The 19,542-nt window shown below is 29.7% G+C and overlaps 3 protein-coding genes across 3 annotated transcripts; all 3 read right to left on the bottom strand.

The window, feature by feature from the left end:
* Positions 1-433: 433 nt before the first annotated feature.
* On the bottom strand, positions 434-5,295 carry LOC122630011 (chromosome-associated kinesin KIF4-like). The gene is made up of 14 exons (XM_043814003.1): positions 5,232-5,295; positions 4,885-5,148; positions 4,175-4,610; positions 3,805-4,070; positions 3,275-3,715; positions 2,808-3,198; positions 2,346-2,712; positions 1,936-2,230; positions 1,728-1,834; positions 1,527-1,637; positions 1,218-1,409; positions 923-1,093; positions 620-684; positions 434-535 (listed from the first exon to the last, which is right to left on the bottom strand). The coding sequence occupies exons 2-14, from the start codon at positions 5,108-5,110 to the stop codon at positions 502-504; spliced, it is 3,102 nt and encodes a 1,033-aa protein (XP_043669938.1). The 5' UTR covers positions 5,111-5,148; positions 5,232-5,295; the 3' UTR covers positions 434-501.
* Positions 5,296-6,498: 1,203 nt separating this feature from the next.
* On the bottom strand, positions 6,499-13,129 carry LOC122630167. The gene is made up of 5 exons (XM_043814352.1): positions 12,084-13,129; positions 9,632-11,991; positions 7,706-9,526; positions 7,485-7,628; positions 6,499-7,156 (listed from the first exon to the last, which is right to left on the bottom strand). The coding sequence occupies exons 1-5, from the start codon at positions 12,376-12,378 to the stop codon at positions 6,917-6,919; spliced, it is 4,860 nt and encodes a 1,619-aa protein (XP_043670287.1). The 5' UTR covers positions 12,379-13,129; the 3' UTR covers positions 6,499-6,916.
* Positions 13,130-13,278: 149 nt separating this feature from the next.
* Positions 13,279-18,621, bottom strand: LOC122630020. Its single transcript, XM_043814034.1, has 3 exons — positions 18,281-18,621; positions 16,276-16,443; positions 13,279-15,398 (listed from the first exon to the last, which is right to left on the bottom strand). The coding sequence occupies exons 1-3, from the start codon at positions 18,333-18,335 to the stop codon at positions 15,181-15,183; spliced, it is 441 nt and encodes a 146-aa protein (XP_043669969.1). The 5' UTR covers positions 18,336-18,621; the 3' UTR covers positions 13,279-15,180.
* Between the last annotated feature and the right edge of the window lie 921 nt (positions 18,622-19,542).

Below are 19,542 nucleotides of genomic sequence, written 5' to 3'. Positions count from 1 at the left end.
CAGTTGAGACGTCGTTTTCTAGTACAATAATAACAAGCCCTATGTATCTTAAAGCATCAAGAAAAATTGTTATCATTTAATTGGGATATTCTACCTTATCCTCCATACTCTTCGTATATTGCCTCTAATGATTAATTTATTTTTTTTTCTTTCGTTAAAAAATATGTGGTAAAAAATTTAATATAATAAATGATATAAAAAAGCATCTAGGACAATAGTTTTCTAGCAAATCTCAAAAGTTTTGAAAAGATGGCATTATGCTTCCAGAGAGATGGAGAAAGGTAATAGAACAAGATGGATTATACATAATTCAATAAAATGATATATAACATAAAATGTTGTGCATTTTTATTTCCTTATTTTTTTATAAAATAAAAGAAACTTTATTACATATTATACAATCCGTTATTAAATAAAAACGATATATATATACAATGTAGTTTATAAAGTTAAAAAAGTAATTGAAATTATGATTGAGATGAAAACTTATTTAAAAAAATTTCAAATACCGTTACCCGACAGTTGTTTAGCCAATCTGAAAAAAGAATTATAACATTCATAAAGTTTATATATAAAAATTATAGGAATATAATATATATATTTGACAATTATTATATACCTTGGTTTCTTTATTGAATTTTCATCTTGATCCTCTTCATAGTCTCGGAAATACGAATGGATCAGCTTAAAAAAGAAATATTATTATGTATATATAAAATTATGTAACAAAATTTCTTAATATTTGTAACTATAAAATTATAAAATATATAATAAATATATTTCTGAACTTATATATATATATATATATATATATATATATATATATAAAATATTTAATATATATGATATATATAATGTTGGAAAAACGTAATATAACTTTTTATCTTTGATTTTATTATTAATATTGCATGTTTGAACTTACTTTGTTTATATCATTATTTTGACATAAATCTGGATTGCATTGACAATTATTACATATGCGATCATTTTTGCGACACGAACAAAGACGAGTAATGCATTTTGTTTTACAGGCGCATTTCACTTCCCCATCAGATGGACGCTTTACAGATTGCCTAGGATTTTTTGTTGTATCCTAGACATAAAAATAATACATATATATATATATATATATATATATATATGATATATATAGATGATGTAAGTAAATATATAATTATATTCATATATAAATTAGGATTAAAATTTAGATATCATACCAAAAGCTTTTGTATTTTATTATAAAGCGGTGTTCGAGTCCAATCTGGATCTTTCTCTACATCATCTTCAATAAAACTATCATCTGATAGAAAAGAATTTTCATGATATTTTGAAGATATTTTTTGTACTTTTGGAGTAATCATAATTGAAGAATCCTCATTGTTCTTCCTAGAATTATTCTCTTTTAGAACCTATAAAATATATATACAAGTGTTATTAATAAATAAATATATATATATATATAATGCTTATATTTTAATATTTTAATTATAAATATTTATTAGAGAAGAATCTAAAATGTACTGTACTTTTTTCTCAGGTCGATTTAATTTATCTTTATAAGTTTCTATTTCTTGTTTCAGTTTCTCTTCTCTTTGACGACATTCGTCTAAATTAGTTTGTAAATTTGTATATTTTTCCTAAAATTATATTACACTTAATATGATAAAAAATTTCATATATAAAATGAAATATAAATTGTTAGGTATATTATAATATAATGAACGAACCATAAGCTTCTTTCTATCTTCTGCAGTAATGTCAAAAAGAAATTTAATAGCAACTTTTGCATCAGTCATAGTTTGTATAGTATTAATTCTTATATTTGCTCTATTTTCTGTAAAAAAAAAAAAATAATATATACATATAGATATGCATACTTTTTATAAATGTGTATAGTCATGCACACACAGTCTTACAAAGAGTTTATTTTTATACCTTCGTTTGCTTCATTAATTTTTTGCTGCAAGTCTTGTATTTGTGTATTACGCAAAGTCAAAAATTCCTTAAGTTCTGCCAATTCTGTCTCATCTACATTAGAATCATTTTTAAGTTCTTCTAATTGACACTTTAAATACTTTCTGTCACTTATTAACTTTTGAAGTGAATTTTCTGCATCCACTGTACTTAATAATATTTCAAGTTCTTGTCTCACCCATGATTGAATGTCATTTTTATTATTTAACGTTTTTTCTCTTCTCTCTTTCGCTTTCTTCTGTACTTCAAGTGCTTCCTATTATAAATATTAATATCAAATCATTAATAAAAGATTTCTTTTTAACCTTTTTTTTTTATTTTTTATAAAATTTACATAAAATTTAATATATAAGTAAAACCATTTAATTTACCTTTAATCTTTTATTAGCCGCATAAGCTTCTTCCATTTTTCTCTTGAATACATTTTGTTGTTTATTATGTTGCATTTGTAATCGTGCCATTTGATTAGCCCGTTTTCTATCTAACTCTTTTAACTTATTAAGTTCTTTTTCTCTAGCTCGTTTCCATTCAGCGAATCTATCCGCATCGTTACGCATTTGTCTAACTAATTTCACTCGTGTTTGTTTTAATGATTGAATTTCATTCGTTAAATTTTTAATTTGTTGTTGCAATTTCTCTTTAGCTTTTAATGTTTTACTTTGCTCCAAACATTTTTGAGTCAATTCTGTAATCTTTTTCTCTAACTCTTGTACCTTCTTACGCCGACTTTCTGCTAATCTATATAATGTATAGTAAAAATTCATTAATTTATATACGTTGAACGACACATATGGAAATATAAATAATTCAAATAATAATGGATTTGAACTTACTTCGAGCCAACATTATTGGCTTGAGCATTACGCAGTGCTACTAAAAGTTCATCTTTTTCAGCTTGAAGTGTTTTGATTTCTTGTTCCATGTCTTGTAATTCTTTAGAGTATTCTATAACATGCGAAGAATTTTTTAAAAGTTCAGATATAAGATGTTCCTTAATGGCCAACTCTCTGTTTATATCTTGAACTTGATTATTTCTCTCTGTCTGAAGCAACGTATGCTCTTCATGTTTCTTATCAAAATCTTCTAAACAGTTAGATAATTCTCCATCACTGGCTACATTATCTATATCATTTTCATTATCCTTTATTATAGGTGATTTTAATTCCAGAGACATTGCATGATTAAAGAGTTCTTCCGATGTTTTCTTTTCATTTGTTTGTATATCTAGATGTTGAATAACACTTTATTCACAAAATCCAATTATAAAGAGTAATGAAAACATTATGAAATAAAAACTTACCAAGTATTTTTTGATACATAACTTTTAATTTAACATAATGTTCGTCATTATGTTTAGAACTTTCACTATAACTATCTAATAATTCTTTACAATCTTCCAATACTAAAGCCATCTCAGCTTTAATTTTATCGTGTAATTGTTCCGCTAGCTCAGTTTTTTCATGCATAAAAACCATTTTAATTAAATTGCCATTTAATTGTTCTGTCAAATCTCTAATCTTTTGTTGTAACAGTTCATTCTTCTTTTGTAGCTCTTGACAATCGCTCGAACATGATTGCTGTGATTCTTGATGCAAAAGAGCAAGTTTCAATTTTTGTACTAATTCATTTAAACGATTAATTTCAGCTACTCTTGGATCTTGATTAACAACCGGTTTATTCTTTATTTTTCGTGCACGATCTGCATACCTTAATGTGCTAAGTGTTTCATCCATGTTATAATCTATGCAGAAACATATAGTACAGAAACAAAGTCATGTATGGGCTAGATAAATAATTAATTACTTATTTACTACATATTTAATGTATTACCTGCTGGACTAACACAAGCTATCATAAGAGTCATAGAATTACCACCGAGTGAATCTTGTAATAATCTTGTAAGTTTGCTATCCCGATAACCGACATATGAATTACTTCCATTTTCTCCTAATTGAGAAATAACGTTTCCTAATGCCAATAAACCTTTATTTATATGAACGCCTTCTTTGAATCTTTCTCCGGTTGCTTGTGTTTTTTTAGAACGTTCAGAACCAGCTAAATCTACCAGGTGAAATTTTGCAGTTGTTGCTGTATTGCTATAGTACAAGACACATAAAGAAAAAGGTTGCTTATTTTTTATATTTTTAACATTTAATAAATATTTTATTATTCAAGATGAATATGTGGAGAAAATTCTTACGGATCATTTCCTTTTTGTTGTTGAATATGTAACGTAAATATCGCGTGACTTCTACTACTTTGAGCATTCATTGCTGTAGAACCTGTTACTCTACCTTGCGATCCTTCGATTAAACATTCTAAACATTCATCGGCACTTTGTACTTCTTTCTCCGTAACACCAACAATTCTTATTCCTTTATTATCTTCTCTAATATCTACAGTACTATGAGTACGTTGTTTGTCTGATAATAAGTCATATAATTGTTCCTGATAAAGTTCCATGAAGGACACAGACGTCTTAAAATTCCATTCCTCTTTAGATGCCACTATTTTAAATATATCTTGCATAGCTCGAGGTATAATGCCCATATTCTCTACCCCATTATAATCAGTACCCATTGAATGTGTTTTACCACTTCCAGTTTGACCATAAGCAAGTATCGTAACATTGTAACCTAAAAGTTTACAAAAATTAAATAAAATAAAATAAATTATATCATATTATCAAATTATTAATTATCATATTATCAAATCTTTTAAAAAATTCTTAATTTAATTAATTCTTAAAATAATTCTTAAATTAACAATGCTTTTATTTACAAGTAAAATAACGAATGTTTTTATATAAAAAGGATTTATTATTAAAAATTAGGAAGATAATAAAAATAATTATAAAATTTTGATAATAAATATCCTAGTTTAGTTTACATAAAATTTTTTCATAAATACCATCAAAGATACGTGTCACCATTTCTTTAATAGCTGTGTTATAAAAATTTTCTTGATTAACATCCGGAGCAAAAACATAATTAAATGTAAATGCTCTATCTGTATTTTTTATAATTATTTGTGGTTGTCCAGGTGTTGTATCTAAACATTCTTCACAACCCTTTTCTATTTCACTTTTTATCAGCGGTCTAATACGTACGGCCACACGGATTGTGTCCTCAACCATCTTGAAAAATATATCTTCTTTATATTTCTTAAATAATCCTTTAACAAAATTTTTACTTTACACCTTGATCTTCTTTTGTCCTTTAATTATTTTTTAAAGGACCGTAATGTCTTCAGCCTACCGTTACGTCTTCAAGATTTTAAAATCAAACTCAGATTAGCCAACTTAGTGTAAGAGAAGAAAAACTTTCACTGCGCTCCTATGATGGCGCTGGTGTCTACGTTTTGAACTGTATGTAAGGATCAGTGTTGCCAACTCCTAACACGATATCTGAATGTAAATATTTATAATTACTTATTAACATCATAAATAGTTATTTGTAGTGTTAAGTAATTGGTAAACATGCCTACCAGTAAATAAAAACGTTCATGTTAGTTAAGCAAATTTTCAAAAAGCGTAGAAAAAAAAACACGTATATCGGTATTGCGATATAAAAACTAAGATATTTTTAAGTATTGTGATGACCTCAAATTACATGTTATATAACATCGCAATGAGATGACGCCATATTGTTTTTCTACCGGTAATTTCATTACGTCTCTCTTATAATCTTTTAAAATGTGTTTTTTTTTATCTCTTTCTTACTATTTCTTTCTTCGTCTGCAGTAGTCATGCACATTTAATTTACGTTGTAATCGACATAGTTGCATATTACGCGATATAATGCGATCATTAAGATGTATCGTAAAATAACCGTTTGATTATCAACTTTTCTAAATTTCACACGTTCGTGCTAATTTTTTTGTCACATGAGAGAATGTAATATCAATCGATGTGTCTTTTATTATTAATTAAATAAGGTGCATAGGTTATGTATGTAAGGATATGAAAAAAAAACGAAGATTTACGCGGCAAATTTGAAATAACCTTCGAAGTAGTGTGAGTATACAGTGACATATGTATTACACTTATCGTTCATAAAATGTGTATAATTTACAATTAAAGAAATTTAATGCTAAACATATATGTACTAAATTAATCGATTATTTTGGAAGATGTTCGAAATATATTTGATATTATACCTATACATTAATTCGATATAATGAGAATATCGAACGGTTAATCATCGTGATATATTTCAATATCAACATTTCTATGTATTTTTTTTTCTTTTTTCAATTCGGTTTATATAACGTTTTATTTTGTTATATTCCTTTATGAAATCTTACTTACGTGATACTTTTTCGAAATAATACTCTCGATATAAAAAAGAACAAACGAAACTTTGCACTTTGCACGATGATTAAGATTATATGAAAGAATTGTTAGTATTGTGTACCAAAAAAATAAATTAAATAATATTTAAGAAATCGAAACTTTCTATTTTATATCTTGGAATAGTTTTGAACGTTCGTGGTGTATGTATATATATATATATATATCGTAGATTCACATTGATTCAAATTGGACGATGTAAATTGGATACCATATATCACAGATTCGAATTGGATGCCAAAAAAAAAGAAATATAGAGGAGGTGGGAAAATTTGAGATTCGATCAAATGAATTCGTAAAACGTACTTATTAATAACAATATCAACTGTGATTCATTTATAATGACTAGAGAGTACGTGTTATTACGTTCAATTCTATTGTGAATACTATAGCTATAATCATCATTATTATCATCATCATTATCATCATCATCATCATCATCATCGTCATCGTTATCATCCTAAATCAATGAAAAAATATTTTCGTTATTAATGAATACTTTCTCGATGTTATCCGTTGTTATTTAATTATTAAGCAGAAAGAGGCCATGTGGGAGGACGAAAGAGGGAGGAGGGGTGGTGTTAAGTATCGTTATCGAAGTGACGTGCTTTCTGTAATAGTTATAGTCGAAGGACTTTTCTTAGAATTCCCATAACGCCCAGTAAGTGTTTTTTGACTTGAATTCATTGATTTCAATCTCGGACGTATCGGTGAATCTTCTCTGGGACTGCCATTAATATTTTCAAAATCCCAATTGGTAAAGTGTTCTTCAAATAATTCCTCGAGTTTCTTCGATAAATTCTCGATATTTTTCACTCGATCATTGTCGTTCTATCATAAGAAAATATAACAAGTTTCTTTTTTTATTAATTCGTATTAATAAGATAGAGTTAATAATATTAATATAATATTAATATAATGTGTATTTATGAATATCAATTTTTTATAAATTTTTATAAACAATATATTTATAAATTTTTATAAACGATATCTATATGTAAAATATAAATATAAATATGACATTTATAAATTTTTATAAATTATATATTTATAAATATAATATATAAAAGTGTCTTACAGAAACGATGGTTTTACTTAATAACTGAAACATACACGAAAAATGAATAAATAATGAAAAGTGCAAATAAATGTTACAAACCTTGTGATAAATTTTCGAATTATGAACGATCCTTCGAAAATCTCGAACAGCATGCTCGATCTTATGATAAATCCGATTTTTAATTTTATATTCGACCGTTTCAAGAAACAATGGACTCTTGATAACTTTGCAATAATCTTCCATCTGCAAAATCGAGCGTAGATTGGATCGAATAAGCATCTAATAATGAGAATAATTTATATTTTATTTTGAACACTAACCGTTCCAATAGTAGTGGACGATCGATCTGTATTATCGATCGAGGGTGGACATCTAAAAATTTTTGTTTCGTCCATTTGACAGAGAGCTCGATGAATAGCTTCTAATTTACTCAAGGCAAGCGGACTTAAACTTTGTTTCCTTCTTGAACTGTACCAAACTGACCAACCCCGATCATTCGATTTATTTCCATATTTTGTTGTCTCAACAAAATTATCGATCGAGTCACTATTTTCTCCTTTCTTTTTACATTGCAAAGATTTATTTGCAGCAGATTTAGAAGATAAATTGATCATCGATGATAATGACGTTTCGTTTCCAGCCATTTTTGATTTCGAACAAGAAAACGATCCATCTTCCGATCTACGGTCTTCGTTATCGTCTATAATTCTCGATGTCTTTTTAATCGGAGGTTTTCGTGATTTATGTAACAAGTGATAAGATCTTTCGGAATCTTTGCGTTGACATTTACGTCCAGGGATCGGTACGATCGTAGTATAATTTAGAGATGAATTCGAGGTTACAGGTTTCTTCTTTACCGATCGTATTACGTTAGACGATGATCCGGTAGAAAATCCTGTCGATCTGCGTACAGTTTCCGAATAAGTAGCACGTCCTACGGTACTTTCAGTATCCTTTTTGATCCCAGTTAAAAGATCGTTTTCGTTGAGTCGATCGGTAATACCGATTTCTCTCGAAGCACTCGTTTCTTCTCGATCTTTGATCGTTGTAGTAGCTGTGATCGTTGTTGTAGTCAAACCAACAGCTGTTATCGAAGTTAAACACGTTCGTTCTTCCTCGATCATCGAACTGTTCGATGATTCTGAACTTTCTGCTATAGTAAATTCATTTTTTCTTCTTCTCTGTTTACCCATCATACTAGCATTGTTGAGAGTTCTGATAAGCCATGAATCAGTTTTTACGTTAGTTTTAACATTACGATTCTCTTGCGAATTTAAGAGAACGTTCGTACGTGGAGATAATTTACTAGTTGATCCAGAATCATCTTCGGACGCTTCGTAACTTGATGCATCGATTCCTACAACATCCTTACGTTTTTTCATTGATTTTATTTGATTATGTTGACCTAGTTTTTGACGATGTAGACTTTTCAATGACTCACGATCTTCTTTGTCACTTCCTTTCTCGATTTTAGTATCTTCGTCGTCGTCGGAGTCATCATCATCATCGTCAGAATCATTGATCGTCTCTTTTACTGTATCCTTGACGTTGAGAGCTTCCAATAGGATTTCTGCTGAAGCACATGCTGCCTTCCAAGTAACGTCTTGTTCAAGATTGTCCTTGGTTGGGGTAACACGTTTTAAAATGGTCGGTGAATTGTGTAGCGAGATATTTTGCGTTGTTGTAGAGTTTAACGTAGTTCGAGTTACTGGTGTTGAAGATGCCAATATTCTAGGAATTTTTTCTCCTCTATTTGAATGTATATTTCTATGATTATTCCCAGAACCACGTAAATTGTCTGTACGTCGTGGATTACCCTTTCTCTGATGTCTTTTCTTCGGAACATTGTAACTGCCAGGTTTCATGTAAACTCTTACATCTTCTGAACTATCGTATTCTTCAGGAATTTGATTATGAACATTTAATCGTTTGCCAAGTATGTGTTCGGCATTCCAAGGTGCACTTTGAATACTTTGCATGTTCCTTAATGTTTGAAGTTGTCGATTCGTATCAATTTGTAATTGTCTGGTAAAGTCTATTGTATTTCTAGCAAGAGTTTCTCCTCGATGAGACAATGAATGGTGTTGAGAAATATGTTGTTGTTGTTGTTGTTGTTGCTGCTGCTGCTGCTGCTGTTGCTGCTGCTGCTGTTGTTGTTGTTGCTGCTGCTGCTGCTGTTGTTGTTGTTGTTGCTGCTGCTGCTGCTGCTGCTGCTGCTGCTGTTGTTGTTGTTGTTGTTGTTGTTGTTGTTGTTGTTGTTGTTGTTGTTGTTGTTGCTGCTGCTGCTGCTGGGTTTGTCCATTAGTATTTCTCATGCTGGCGAACCAAGCTGAAAGATTAGCAGTCATCTCTTCGGATTCCTTGTCTGGTATATCCGGCTCAATTTGGCTTAACAACGTCATTCTATTTCTTGGAACAGCTGATAATTCGAGTTGATCAGTTGATGATTTGCCGATATAAACTGGAGCACCGATATTCGATTTGTTCTCGTACATCGTTCTATTATCGACGTGTGTTATCGGAACGTTATCATTACCAGGGTAGAAATTTCTAGCTAGAGTATTTCCAAATATGGAAGGATCATAATTTATATTTGTAGTTGGTCTTTGAATACCGTAAACCAATCCTGTTGTATTCATACATGGCGATGGAATGTTGCCGTCAAAAAAGAACTCTTGTTTTCTGTCTTTCAATAGCCATTCTTTCGAACTCTCATGATTTCTCTCCATAACGGTACTTCTCAAATGAAAGAACTCTGCGTTGAGAGATCGTTCTGATGTATCAATTTTGCTGGACAACGAGGAAGCGTTTTTGCTGCGAAATCTGCTACCTGTTCGTACGTTATTTTTTGTACGATTTAATGATTTCTCACTGCCTATCGAAGATACTAAATTTTCGGTGATTGTCCACTTACTTCGTAATTTTGTTTCTTTGCGATAAGTTTTTTGCGTACCGTCGGTCGATAAGGTAGGTACCACTACTTGGCGTTGTTCTTCGTCGTTCGAAATTTCGTTCTTATTTTCTTTTCGATGAGAAAGGTTAGACTCGTTCTTTGAACAATCGAAGAGATCGATCGACGTATATAAAGTTACGTCTCCTGGAAAAGATGTCATGGACGTTTCAACGAGTCTTTCGCCTTTATTAGCAGACATCCGACTGTTTTCTTCCAATCTTAAAAAAGTTTCTACGATCTGCCGAAGCAATTCGTAAGTACTTTCTTCCCACGTTTGAAAACATCGAAGTAATTCGTCATCTAATTTCTCAGCTAGACTAGGGTAATGTTGTTTGTTCAAATAATTATCGAGAATGAGCCAGCCGTTGCTGACCCGTAACAAAGCTTTTATTAAGTCCTTAGCAAAAATACGATCGCCAGCGAATATTGGAAAGCAAGTTGAAGATTTTGTAATAGCTGTTCTAGTAGCCGAAGACAAATTTATCAAACGATCGCACTTTCCATTGGTTTCCAAAGTTTCTGAATTGAGAATGATCTCGGCTTTGGTGCAACCCCAATAAGCCGTTTTTCGAATCAATTCTGGATATTGTGATCTGTCCGTACATGGTCCATCCGTTTGAACGGCTATAGATTTACTATTTTCATTTTTATTATTCTCATCCGTGCAAAAATTAGCGAACCAGTTGTTCTTGTTGGACGGATTATCACCAGCCCCATCGAAAAACGCGATAGTTTCTGATTTTTTTCCATTACGTGATTCTTCTTTGCTGAGGTCGTTCGATGACGTAGTATTGCATAATGCCGAGACCATTTTTTCAGCTTCGAGAGTGAATTCGAAACTTGCCGAAGATTCGTCCGAGCAAGCACCTTCTTCTTGTATCTTCTCAACTATTCGTTTCTCCACCGTTCGTGGAACAGATGATTCTTTTGAATTTGATTCGAAATTATTCACTGAAGTAGCTTTGTTTTCATGTACCGACCAGTCTCCGTGATTATCTGTTTTATCGATCGTATTGATTGGAATTGTGTTATCGACGATCGGTAACTTATCTTTCGAGTATTTCGACGAAATACTATCAATATTTGTTTCTGATAATTTCTCACGTAATTGACCAGCAAATAATAAACCTATTTGTGGATTTGGAAATATTTGTGTAGCTTGTACCGTTTGTATCGGTCCTGTAATCTGATTATTCGTGAAAGATGTTACAGTAGTATATGGATTGACGTTCGCCAATTGAAACGCATTTGGATTCACCGTTTGCAAACTGCAAGCATTTGCTGAAGATATATTGTAATAAGAACCGTGAGTCGATGATTGTTGACGTTGAGCTAGTTGAGATTTTTGTCGGTCTTGGAGCAAACAGAAAGTTTGTGTATCCGGTGGCTTGACATATGGGGTTTGAGGTATCAATGTTACGGCGGAATTGTTGTAAGATTCTCCTGGAAGTCCACCATGTGCAAAATTCGATGATGTCAGGATGAAAGATGTGTTTGACGATGGTAACGTGGAGTTGCTCGACTCTTGTTCGAAAACAAGCTTCGAATTGTAGGATGATTGTTGAGTATGCTGTTGCTGCTGCTGGTGTTGTTGATTATATTGTTGTTGGCCACGGTTAATCTTATTCTTGAATTGCCATCTATTGGCCTTGCCTAAGTATATTTAGAATATTTACGTTAACGATCATCGAAAGAATCGGACTGGTTGATTGTAAACAGGTTATTAGCGATCTCTAGAATTTAACCTTGCATTTGCAAAGAAATGGGTGTTGATATTCCTGCGTGTCGTTGAGTTGTAGGATAAATGCATGCTGGATGTATTCCTGGAGCATAAGGCTGGAGAGGTATTACTGGATTGACGATAGGCCCGTAAAGGATTTGTTGTTGTTGTTGTTGCTGCTGCTGCTGTTGCTGCTGCTGCTGCTGCTGATGGTGATGGTGGTATTGTTGCTGTTGTTGCTGCAGAAGAGACGACGTTGATGCATTCGGAACGGAAGATTGCAGAGACGACTGACTCGATCGTGAAGTCGCTGAATGCATGATCCAATCAAGCCAAGGATCAATATTGAATAATCGGTCTTGGCTCAGTTTCTGTTAAAAATGATCGTATGTTTTGCTTCTCATCTATGATAAAAATCTAAGTTGTCAATTGACACTTATACCTAACCTCTTTAGCGCGAATATGATATTTTCAATTTCTTTCAAAAACAAAATTTGACGTATATCGTCGTTAATTCGAAACTCTCGAGAACTCACCTGACGAACAAAGTTCTCTCGAAACTAGGTAAAGGTTTTCCTCGTACCTTTGCGAGAGTATTCCAATAATATTCCGAAATATTTTCAGGCATAACATCGTATACTTGCGATTACTAAGACCAAACCAAGTTCATGTGAAACTCGGTTTAAACAAATGGCAATGTGATTGAATGAAAATAAAAAAAAAAAGAAGAAAAAGAAATACATAAAAGACGAGACGAATTGATGATCGAAAGTAACGGGTCAACCAGATTGACAGGTTGCTGTTATGTTGATCGAAGAACGTATAAATTCTCTTGCATGGTCGTTCGATGATTTTCTCGAAATATGTGTATTAATTATCACGTGAAATATACGTATTAATACCATAAAGTAGAGATTTCGTCTAGTAATATTAAAAAAGACAACCAAAAAAAAAAATACTGAAAAAGAAAAACGTTTCGGTGATAATAATAATAAATAATAATTATACAGCTCGAATATATATGTTAAACACGTTACTGAACTCAAAGACCGACTTGAAAACGTAAAGAAAAAAAAACGGATGGCTGGCGGCCATTGGTTCATAAACAAATTTTTTTTTTCGTTGGTAACAAAGAAACGAAGAAAGAAAAAAAAATTTGACTGCCTTTGGATGGGCGAGTCACATGTCTTTATGGGGGAATATCCTAATATCTCTCTATCTCTGCTTGCAGATTTTTATTAAAATTAACAAGATGCGATAAAATACATGTGAACGTTGGCGATAATTTTTTTCTACAAAAAAGAGGGTGGAACAAATGTAATTAATAAGAACGATCGATCGATCAAGTCGAATCGAATCTAATTTAATTGAATCGAATCCAATCGAATCAAACTGATTCGATCGGTCGAATGTAAAAATGCTTAACAAAAGATAATGAATGATTCGCGCTATTAATTAACGTGCCAATTAAATTAACGTGCAAATCGTTCATCGCAATCGTAGATTTGAGATGGATTGGGATACGTTTAACGTTCCTTATATATAATATCTCCCGTTATGTATATATATATATATATATATTATTATTATTATTATTATATATTAGATTTCTGTTTTACTTTCGTAATTAAAAACGTATCGATATTAATATCGGATATACAGATTTGATACGTCCGAATTTGACAAAACGATACGCTTTCCCTTTCATTCTTTATCACTTTCACTCTCTTTATTATTAAAGCTCTCTACGCAATAAAATTTCTTGAATGAACACAGTTTATGTAAGTTATGTATATATATATATGCGTGTCTATTTATGTGTATGTATGATATAACGTAACAACTTGTTTTACCTAGGTACTTCATACAAATAATTTCTTGTTTCTTCGTTTTTGATATAGAATTTTGGAAATGAAAATATATCATAAATAATAAAATTTTTATAAATTACACTAATAAAATTTGTAGCTTTTTTTACATACGATAGAATTTTTTCATTATTTTATTTTATTCGAAGATTAGAAATTAGAGAGATTAAATCGTCGAATAAAATATTCTTTTTTGTTATACAAATTATTTTATGAAAATTATTGTGCTAGAAAATGAATTGGAGATTTTTTTGTATCTCTCTCTCTCTCTCTCTCTCTCTCTCTCTCTCTCTCTCTCTCTCTCTCTCTCTCTCTCTCTCTCTCTCATTCTCTCTCATTCTCTCTCTCTCTCCCTTTCCCTCTTTACAAAATTATTTGACAGAAGAACGAAGAAAAGCATAAAAAAAAAGTCATAAAGATAACAATCATACATAATGTGTGTGTGTGCGTGTGCGTGTGTGTATTTGTGTGTATATTATTTACTACGTCGAGCTCTTGAGACAAATGTTTGATCTACAATTATTCGAATATTCGGTGTAATTGAGACGAATAAAGAAAATATCTTCTTATTTCTCTCTCGCAAAACCATAATATGCGAAATGTCTAGAGCTTCGTTCTCTTTTCGTCCTTGAAATCTCACTTCCTTTCTTGTTCTTTTTATCTTTTCTTTCTTTATTTTTTTTTTCTTTTCTTTTCTTTCCTATTATGAGTTTCATAGGATCTCGGAACGATCGTACGCATTTTACTAAATCTAGAAATAACGGCCCTTCGACGAGTAGAAAAGACGGAAACATCGCATTATTATTATTATTATTATCATTATTATTATTATTATTATTATTATTATTATTATTATTATTCCAGTTTTTCTATCTCTTTTCTGTTTTTTCTTTTTTTTTTCTTAAAAATTCTCATTTCATAATAATGGTGAAAAAATGGTTGACGATCGCGTTGAAAATTAGATTATCTTCTTTACCATTATTTCTTTTTTCTTTAATAATTTTTCTTCAGCGAAACTTTCTTTTTCTTTTGTTTTTTTGTCGATGATAATCCAGTTTTTTCTCTCACTTGATCATCATCATCATCATCATCATCATCTTCGTTTTATCGAACTGATGGAGATGTTGAATATTTATCATGCGAAGTTTCATTCTTGGTCATCGTCTCATCATCGTCGTTGTCGTCGTTTATGTCGTTGGTGCTGATTAAACTCAGAATGAGGCATCGATGAAGGGTCTCGTCGTATTTCTTAACTTAATTGCGTGCAATTGCAAGAAGGATGACACCAAGAGCACAAGATAAGATAAACGTTTTCGGTGGTTGATCGATACCTGTTGTCGCGCCGTTACAATAATCATGCAAGCATGAACAAACTTCTTGTCGACCACCAAAACCACTTCTTTGATAACATCGACCTTTGTAAGTCGATTCGATCCAACCACAGCTACGTATCACTCGAGTATTTGCTGGCACTAATAAGACAAATATTAACACATTAGGATTTTTTATTAACGTTCCAAAATTATTTGTATTTTTAATAAATCTTTAGTAGGATTCTTTTTGTAATTTTGAATTGCATTCGTTCATTTTATTTTGTAATTATGGCTTTGAATAATATATTATAAAATTATTTTATTGTATTTTGTAATTTTATCTTTTATTGATTCTAGTATTCTTGTGTTTTATTTCGTGATTCAACGTATAAAAATTTGATCTCTTATCGACTTTAATATCATTGTATTTGATTTTGTTTCAATAACTTGAACTTCTATTAACTTCAGTATTTTTTTATTTTATTATATAATCTTGTGTAATTGGACTTTTTATCAATATTTTTCTATCTAAATTTTCATTAATATAAATATTTTTGTATTTTATATTATAATTTTCTCTAATATTGTAGTTTTTTACTAACTCTAATACTTTTTATATTTTATTTTGTGTAACAATTTTGTCTTGTGTATGTATGTAAGTATGTATGTATGTATGTATGTATGTATGTATGTATGTATGTATGTATGTATGTATGTATGTATGTATGTATGTATGTATGTATGTGTGTGTGTATGTATGTATGTATGTATGTATGTATGTATGTATGTATGTATGTATGTATGTATGTATGTATGTATGTATGTATGTATGTATGTACATGTATCTATTTATCTATCTATCTATTCATCTATCTATCTTTGTGTGTATATGTGTGTAATATTATATATAATATATATATATAATATATTATATATATAAATATATATAATAGACCTATACATATTTATTAGATATATTTATTATTATATATATAGTTATATATATAACTATACCTAAAATTAATTAATTACTTACATCCATTAACGCTGAACTCAATGACTTGAGTGATTTTTCGGCACATTGTAAACTTCGGACCATCCTTCAGGTCACCGCAATCTTTTTTCAACGCATCCGGTGGAGTATCGTCTGCGCATCGGCTGTCGTCATTGCTGTTACATACGTAACACTGGATAGCATTGGCACCTAAATATAATAAAAATTAAATTTTTATTAACAAAACGTGTATAATATAATAATAATTTAATCGTATTACACGACATCATTTGTAATAACGATTACATTAACTCATATTCGTGTTATTTCTTTAGAAACGATAAGAGAGGTCACACTTTCAAGAGAAATGATAAGAGAATAAATCTTAATAAAAACTATTAATATTTCATATTTTTTTTTATCGATCATATCGATGAAAAATTAAATACACTATATGATTGGGTTAATACAATTGGGTTAATATATATATATATATATATATATATATATATATATATATAAAATTGAAACGTTGTGTAACAATTTTTTCCTATCTTTTTTGAAACTGACCCATATAAATGTATGAGGTGAGTTCATCGAACTCTCGACCCTAACTGATATAAAAATCAATGCAGCTACGTGGCCTAGAAAGACGCGGAAAGATTAAGCTTTAAAGTATGCGCACCCACGATGATCTCGTTTCTGGAAATACGCACCAACAACTAAACATAAATTTAGAAAGGGTCTTACCGTACGATACTGTTATAAAGAAAAATTTCGATTTTTTCTTAACTGACATTAGATAATTGATATTCGATTTATATAAAAAAGAGAGAAAACAGTTATAAAAATTTTTAATTAATTATTGATTAATTGATAATAATATTAATTAATAATTAAATTTGGTTCGTTCTTTAACATAAAATCTTTAAAATCGATGAATTAAAAGAATTATTTCGTTAAATTCTCGATAGATCTCTTACTATAATTTAAGAACGTGTATGGTTATTATGCTTGATGATCGATGTCAGATAAAATCAGCTATTCACTCGGTAATTGAACACTCTACGTACGGAGTAGAACGTCACAAGCATGAAATATTCAACGTTTTAATTATCTTACGCAGAAATTTTGTATTCTTTGTGTTCTTTTGTTTTCTTTGCCTCCAGAATATTGGAATAAAAGGATACATTTTTTTTTTTTAAATAAAATTCTTTCGAATGATTTCAAGAAACTAAGTGAAATAAATAAAAATTTCAATAATACAATTGTTTTACAAATTTTTATTAACAATAGACTCTTATTAAGTCATCAAGGAAGAACTACGCTCTATTTTTGTACTTTTGTGCTAATGCTGATATCGTTTTGCGCATAGTACGTCGTCATCGATCTTGCTGACGTTTGCGCCAATGCATTTTGATGAGGGACCATCAAAAACCGAAAAGATTCGTTTTTATTCATAAAGTATATTCATATTTAATACAAAATAAATAAATAATTAAAGTAAATAAATAAAATCATTTTCATATTCGATTTAATCATGTCCCTTAAATGATTAAATCTTCTATATAAAAAGAGTGAATTAATATAAAAATTATAAACAGATACATTCTTAGTCATGATATCTAATCAATAAAAAATCATACTCCTATATGCGATTTAATAATATTTTTTTTGTCATTGATTAAATTCTTTTTTCAAATTAAAAAACAAAAAAAAATAAAAGATAGTAACTACATTAATAAAAATTATATACATATAAATGTCACATTGGACTAATAAATCTTAATTCGATTCAATTAGATTTCACTTGGTTGATCTTTCTTTTTATAAATAAAAAAATTCATTAACAAATATTACAAACAAAAACAAACTTATCATGATAAGTTTATTTTTGACGAACAAAAGAACAATTATTTTCTAGTTTGATCGAATAATATTTTTCTTCGCGTTCGTTGTTAATAAATTTTTTATATAATAAGAAAGAAAAAAAAATTGAAAAAGAATAAACAAAAATAGATTAACAAATACAAGTAAACTCTCTTACCATGATATCCAAGAAGAAGAACGATGGCACAGAATAAAAAAGAGATTAGCTTCATTATGAGAATTCAATCCGATTTCTTCTCGATCGAATTCTCTCCTTTCACTTTTTTCTTTTTATATTTCTATATTTTTTTGTTGATTATTTCTTTTTTTTTTTACTTTTTTTTTTTTAATCCTTCTACTTTCTGATAAGACGATACGAGATACTACTAAACGAACGACGATTCGGATCACTCCGAATATGAGAGTTTTAGATAGGGAGAAGAAGATATATTATAACTTAGGTTTTAAAAAGGCCGATCATTCGACCTCGAGAGCTGGAAAAGCACTGTCGAGGATTGCTATCGTTCGTCGCCACGGACTCATGCAATAGACTACGAACTATAGAGAACAAGTTTGCTACCATATTTCTACGGCACTGGCTTGCGTCGAACGTTAACAACAAATGTGGTGGGGGCGTTAGAGAGTGAGTGAGAACGAGAGAGATGAAAAAAAGAGGAAAACAATTTCTTGTACATTTGTAGAATTAGAAATGAATAGAATAATACGTGATAAGCGAATAATTTATAATGAATTAGATAATATATATGTATATGTTTTATATATATATATATTAACTAATTCATTTTATATATATATATATATATATATATATATATATGTATACACGTACACTCACATACGTATATAGATCTTATATAATTAATGTATTTCGAATTTATTATACTTATTATTTTGTTCTCTTCTAAACTTTTTTTCCTTTCTATATTTTTATTGATAGATTATAAATAACATTGTGTTATATTTAGAATTTTTAAATATTTTCTTATTTATTATATATATATATATATATATATATATATATATATAATAATAATAATAAATCTGTAGTTTTTAATCGATCTATCAGAACATATACATAAATATGTTAAAATCAATAGTAAAAATATTAATAGTAATAAATGTTAATAATGTAATAAAAATATATTGAAAATGTACAAATTATAATACAAAATTATATAAAAATAATGAATATAAATAATTTATTATTTATAATTCATCAATGAAAATATACATAGCTAACAGTTGAGTTGTGTAGTAAAGCGTATACGATTTTAACCATGCAAAGAGAAAGAGAGATAAAGAGAGAATAGAAGAGAGGATATTCGTAGACTGGTCTACGAATAACTCAAGGACTATACGAACGATCTTCGAATTACGTTGAGCGAGGAAAACTTTTGTGGGGTAGAGTAATTTCTATTC

This window comes from Vespula pensylvanica, chromosome 6 (assembly GCF_014466175.1).
Source record: "Vespula pensylvanica isolate Volc-1 chromosome 6, ASM1446617v1, whole genome shotgun sequence".
Lineage (NCBI taxonomy): Eukaryota > Metazoa > Arthropoda > Insecta > Hymenoptera > Vespidae > Vespula > Vespula pensylvanica.
This window is presented reverse-complemented; position numbering and strand designations above follow the sequence as displayed.

Bases quoted from the DNA above. Each gene is read 5' to 3' on its own strand.
- LOC122630020 (XM_043814034.1), bottom strand. From the start codon at position 18,335: ATGAAGCTAATCTCTTTTTTATTCTGTGCCATCGTTCTTCTTCTTGGA. The intron at 16,444-18,280 runs GTAAGAGAGTTT...TATTATATTTAG, and splicing joins TCTTCTTCTTGGATATCATG to GTGCCAATGCTATCCAGTGT. The intron at 15,399-16,275 runs GTAAGTAATTAA...TTGTCTTATTAG, and splicing joins TGAGTTCAGCGTTAATGGAT to TGCCAGCAAATACTCGAGTG.
- LOC122630167 (XM_043814352.1), bottom strand. From the start codon at position 12,378: ATGCATTCAGCGACTTCACGATCGAGTCAGTCGTCTCTGCAATCTTCC. The intron at 11,992-12,083 runs GTTAAATTCTAG...AAATATACTTAG, and splicing joins CATTTCTTTGCAAATGCAAG to GCAAGGCCAATAGATGGCAA. The intron at 7,629-7,705 runs GTTAGTGTTCAA...TCGATTTTGCAG, and splicing joins CGTCCACTACTATTGGAACG to ATGGAAGATTATTGCAAAGT.
- LOC122630011 (XM_043814003.1), bottom strand. From the start codon at position 5,110: ATGGTTGAGGACACAATCCGTGTGGCCGTACGTATTAGACCGCTGATA. The intron at 2,713-2,807 runs GTAAGTTCAAAT...TACATTATATAG, and splicing joins GCCAATAATGTTGGCTCGAA to ATTAGCAGAAAGTCGGCGTA. The intron at 1,410-1,526 runs GTACAGTACATT...TATATTTTATAG, and splicing joins TAAATCGACCTGAGAAAAAA to GTTCTAAAAGAGAATAATTC.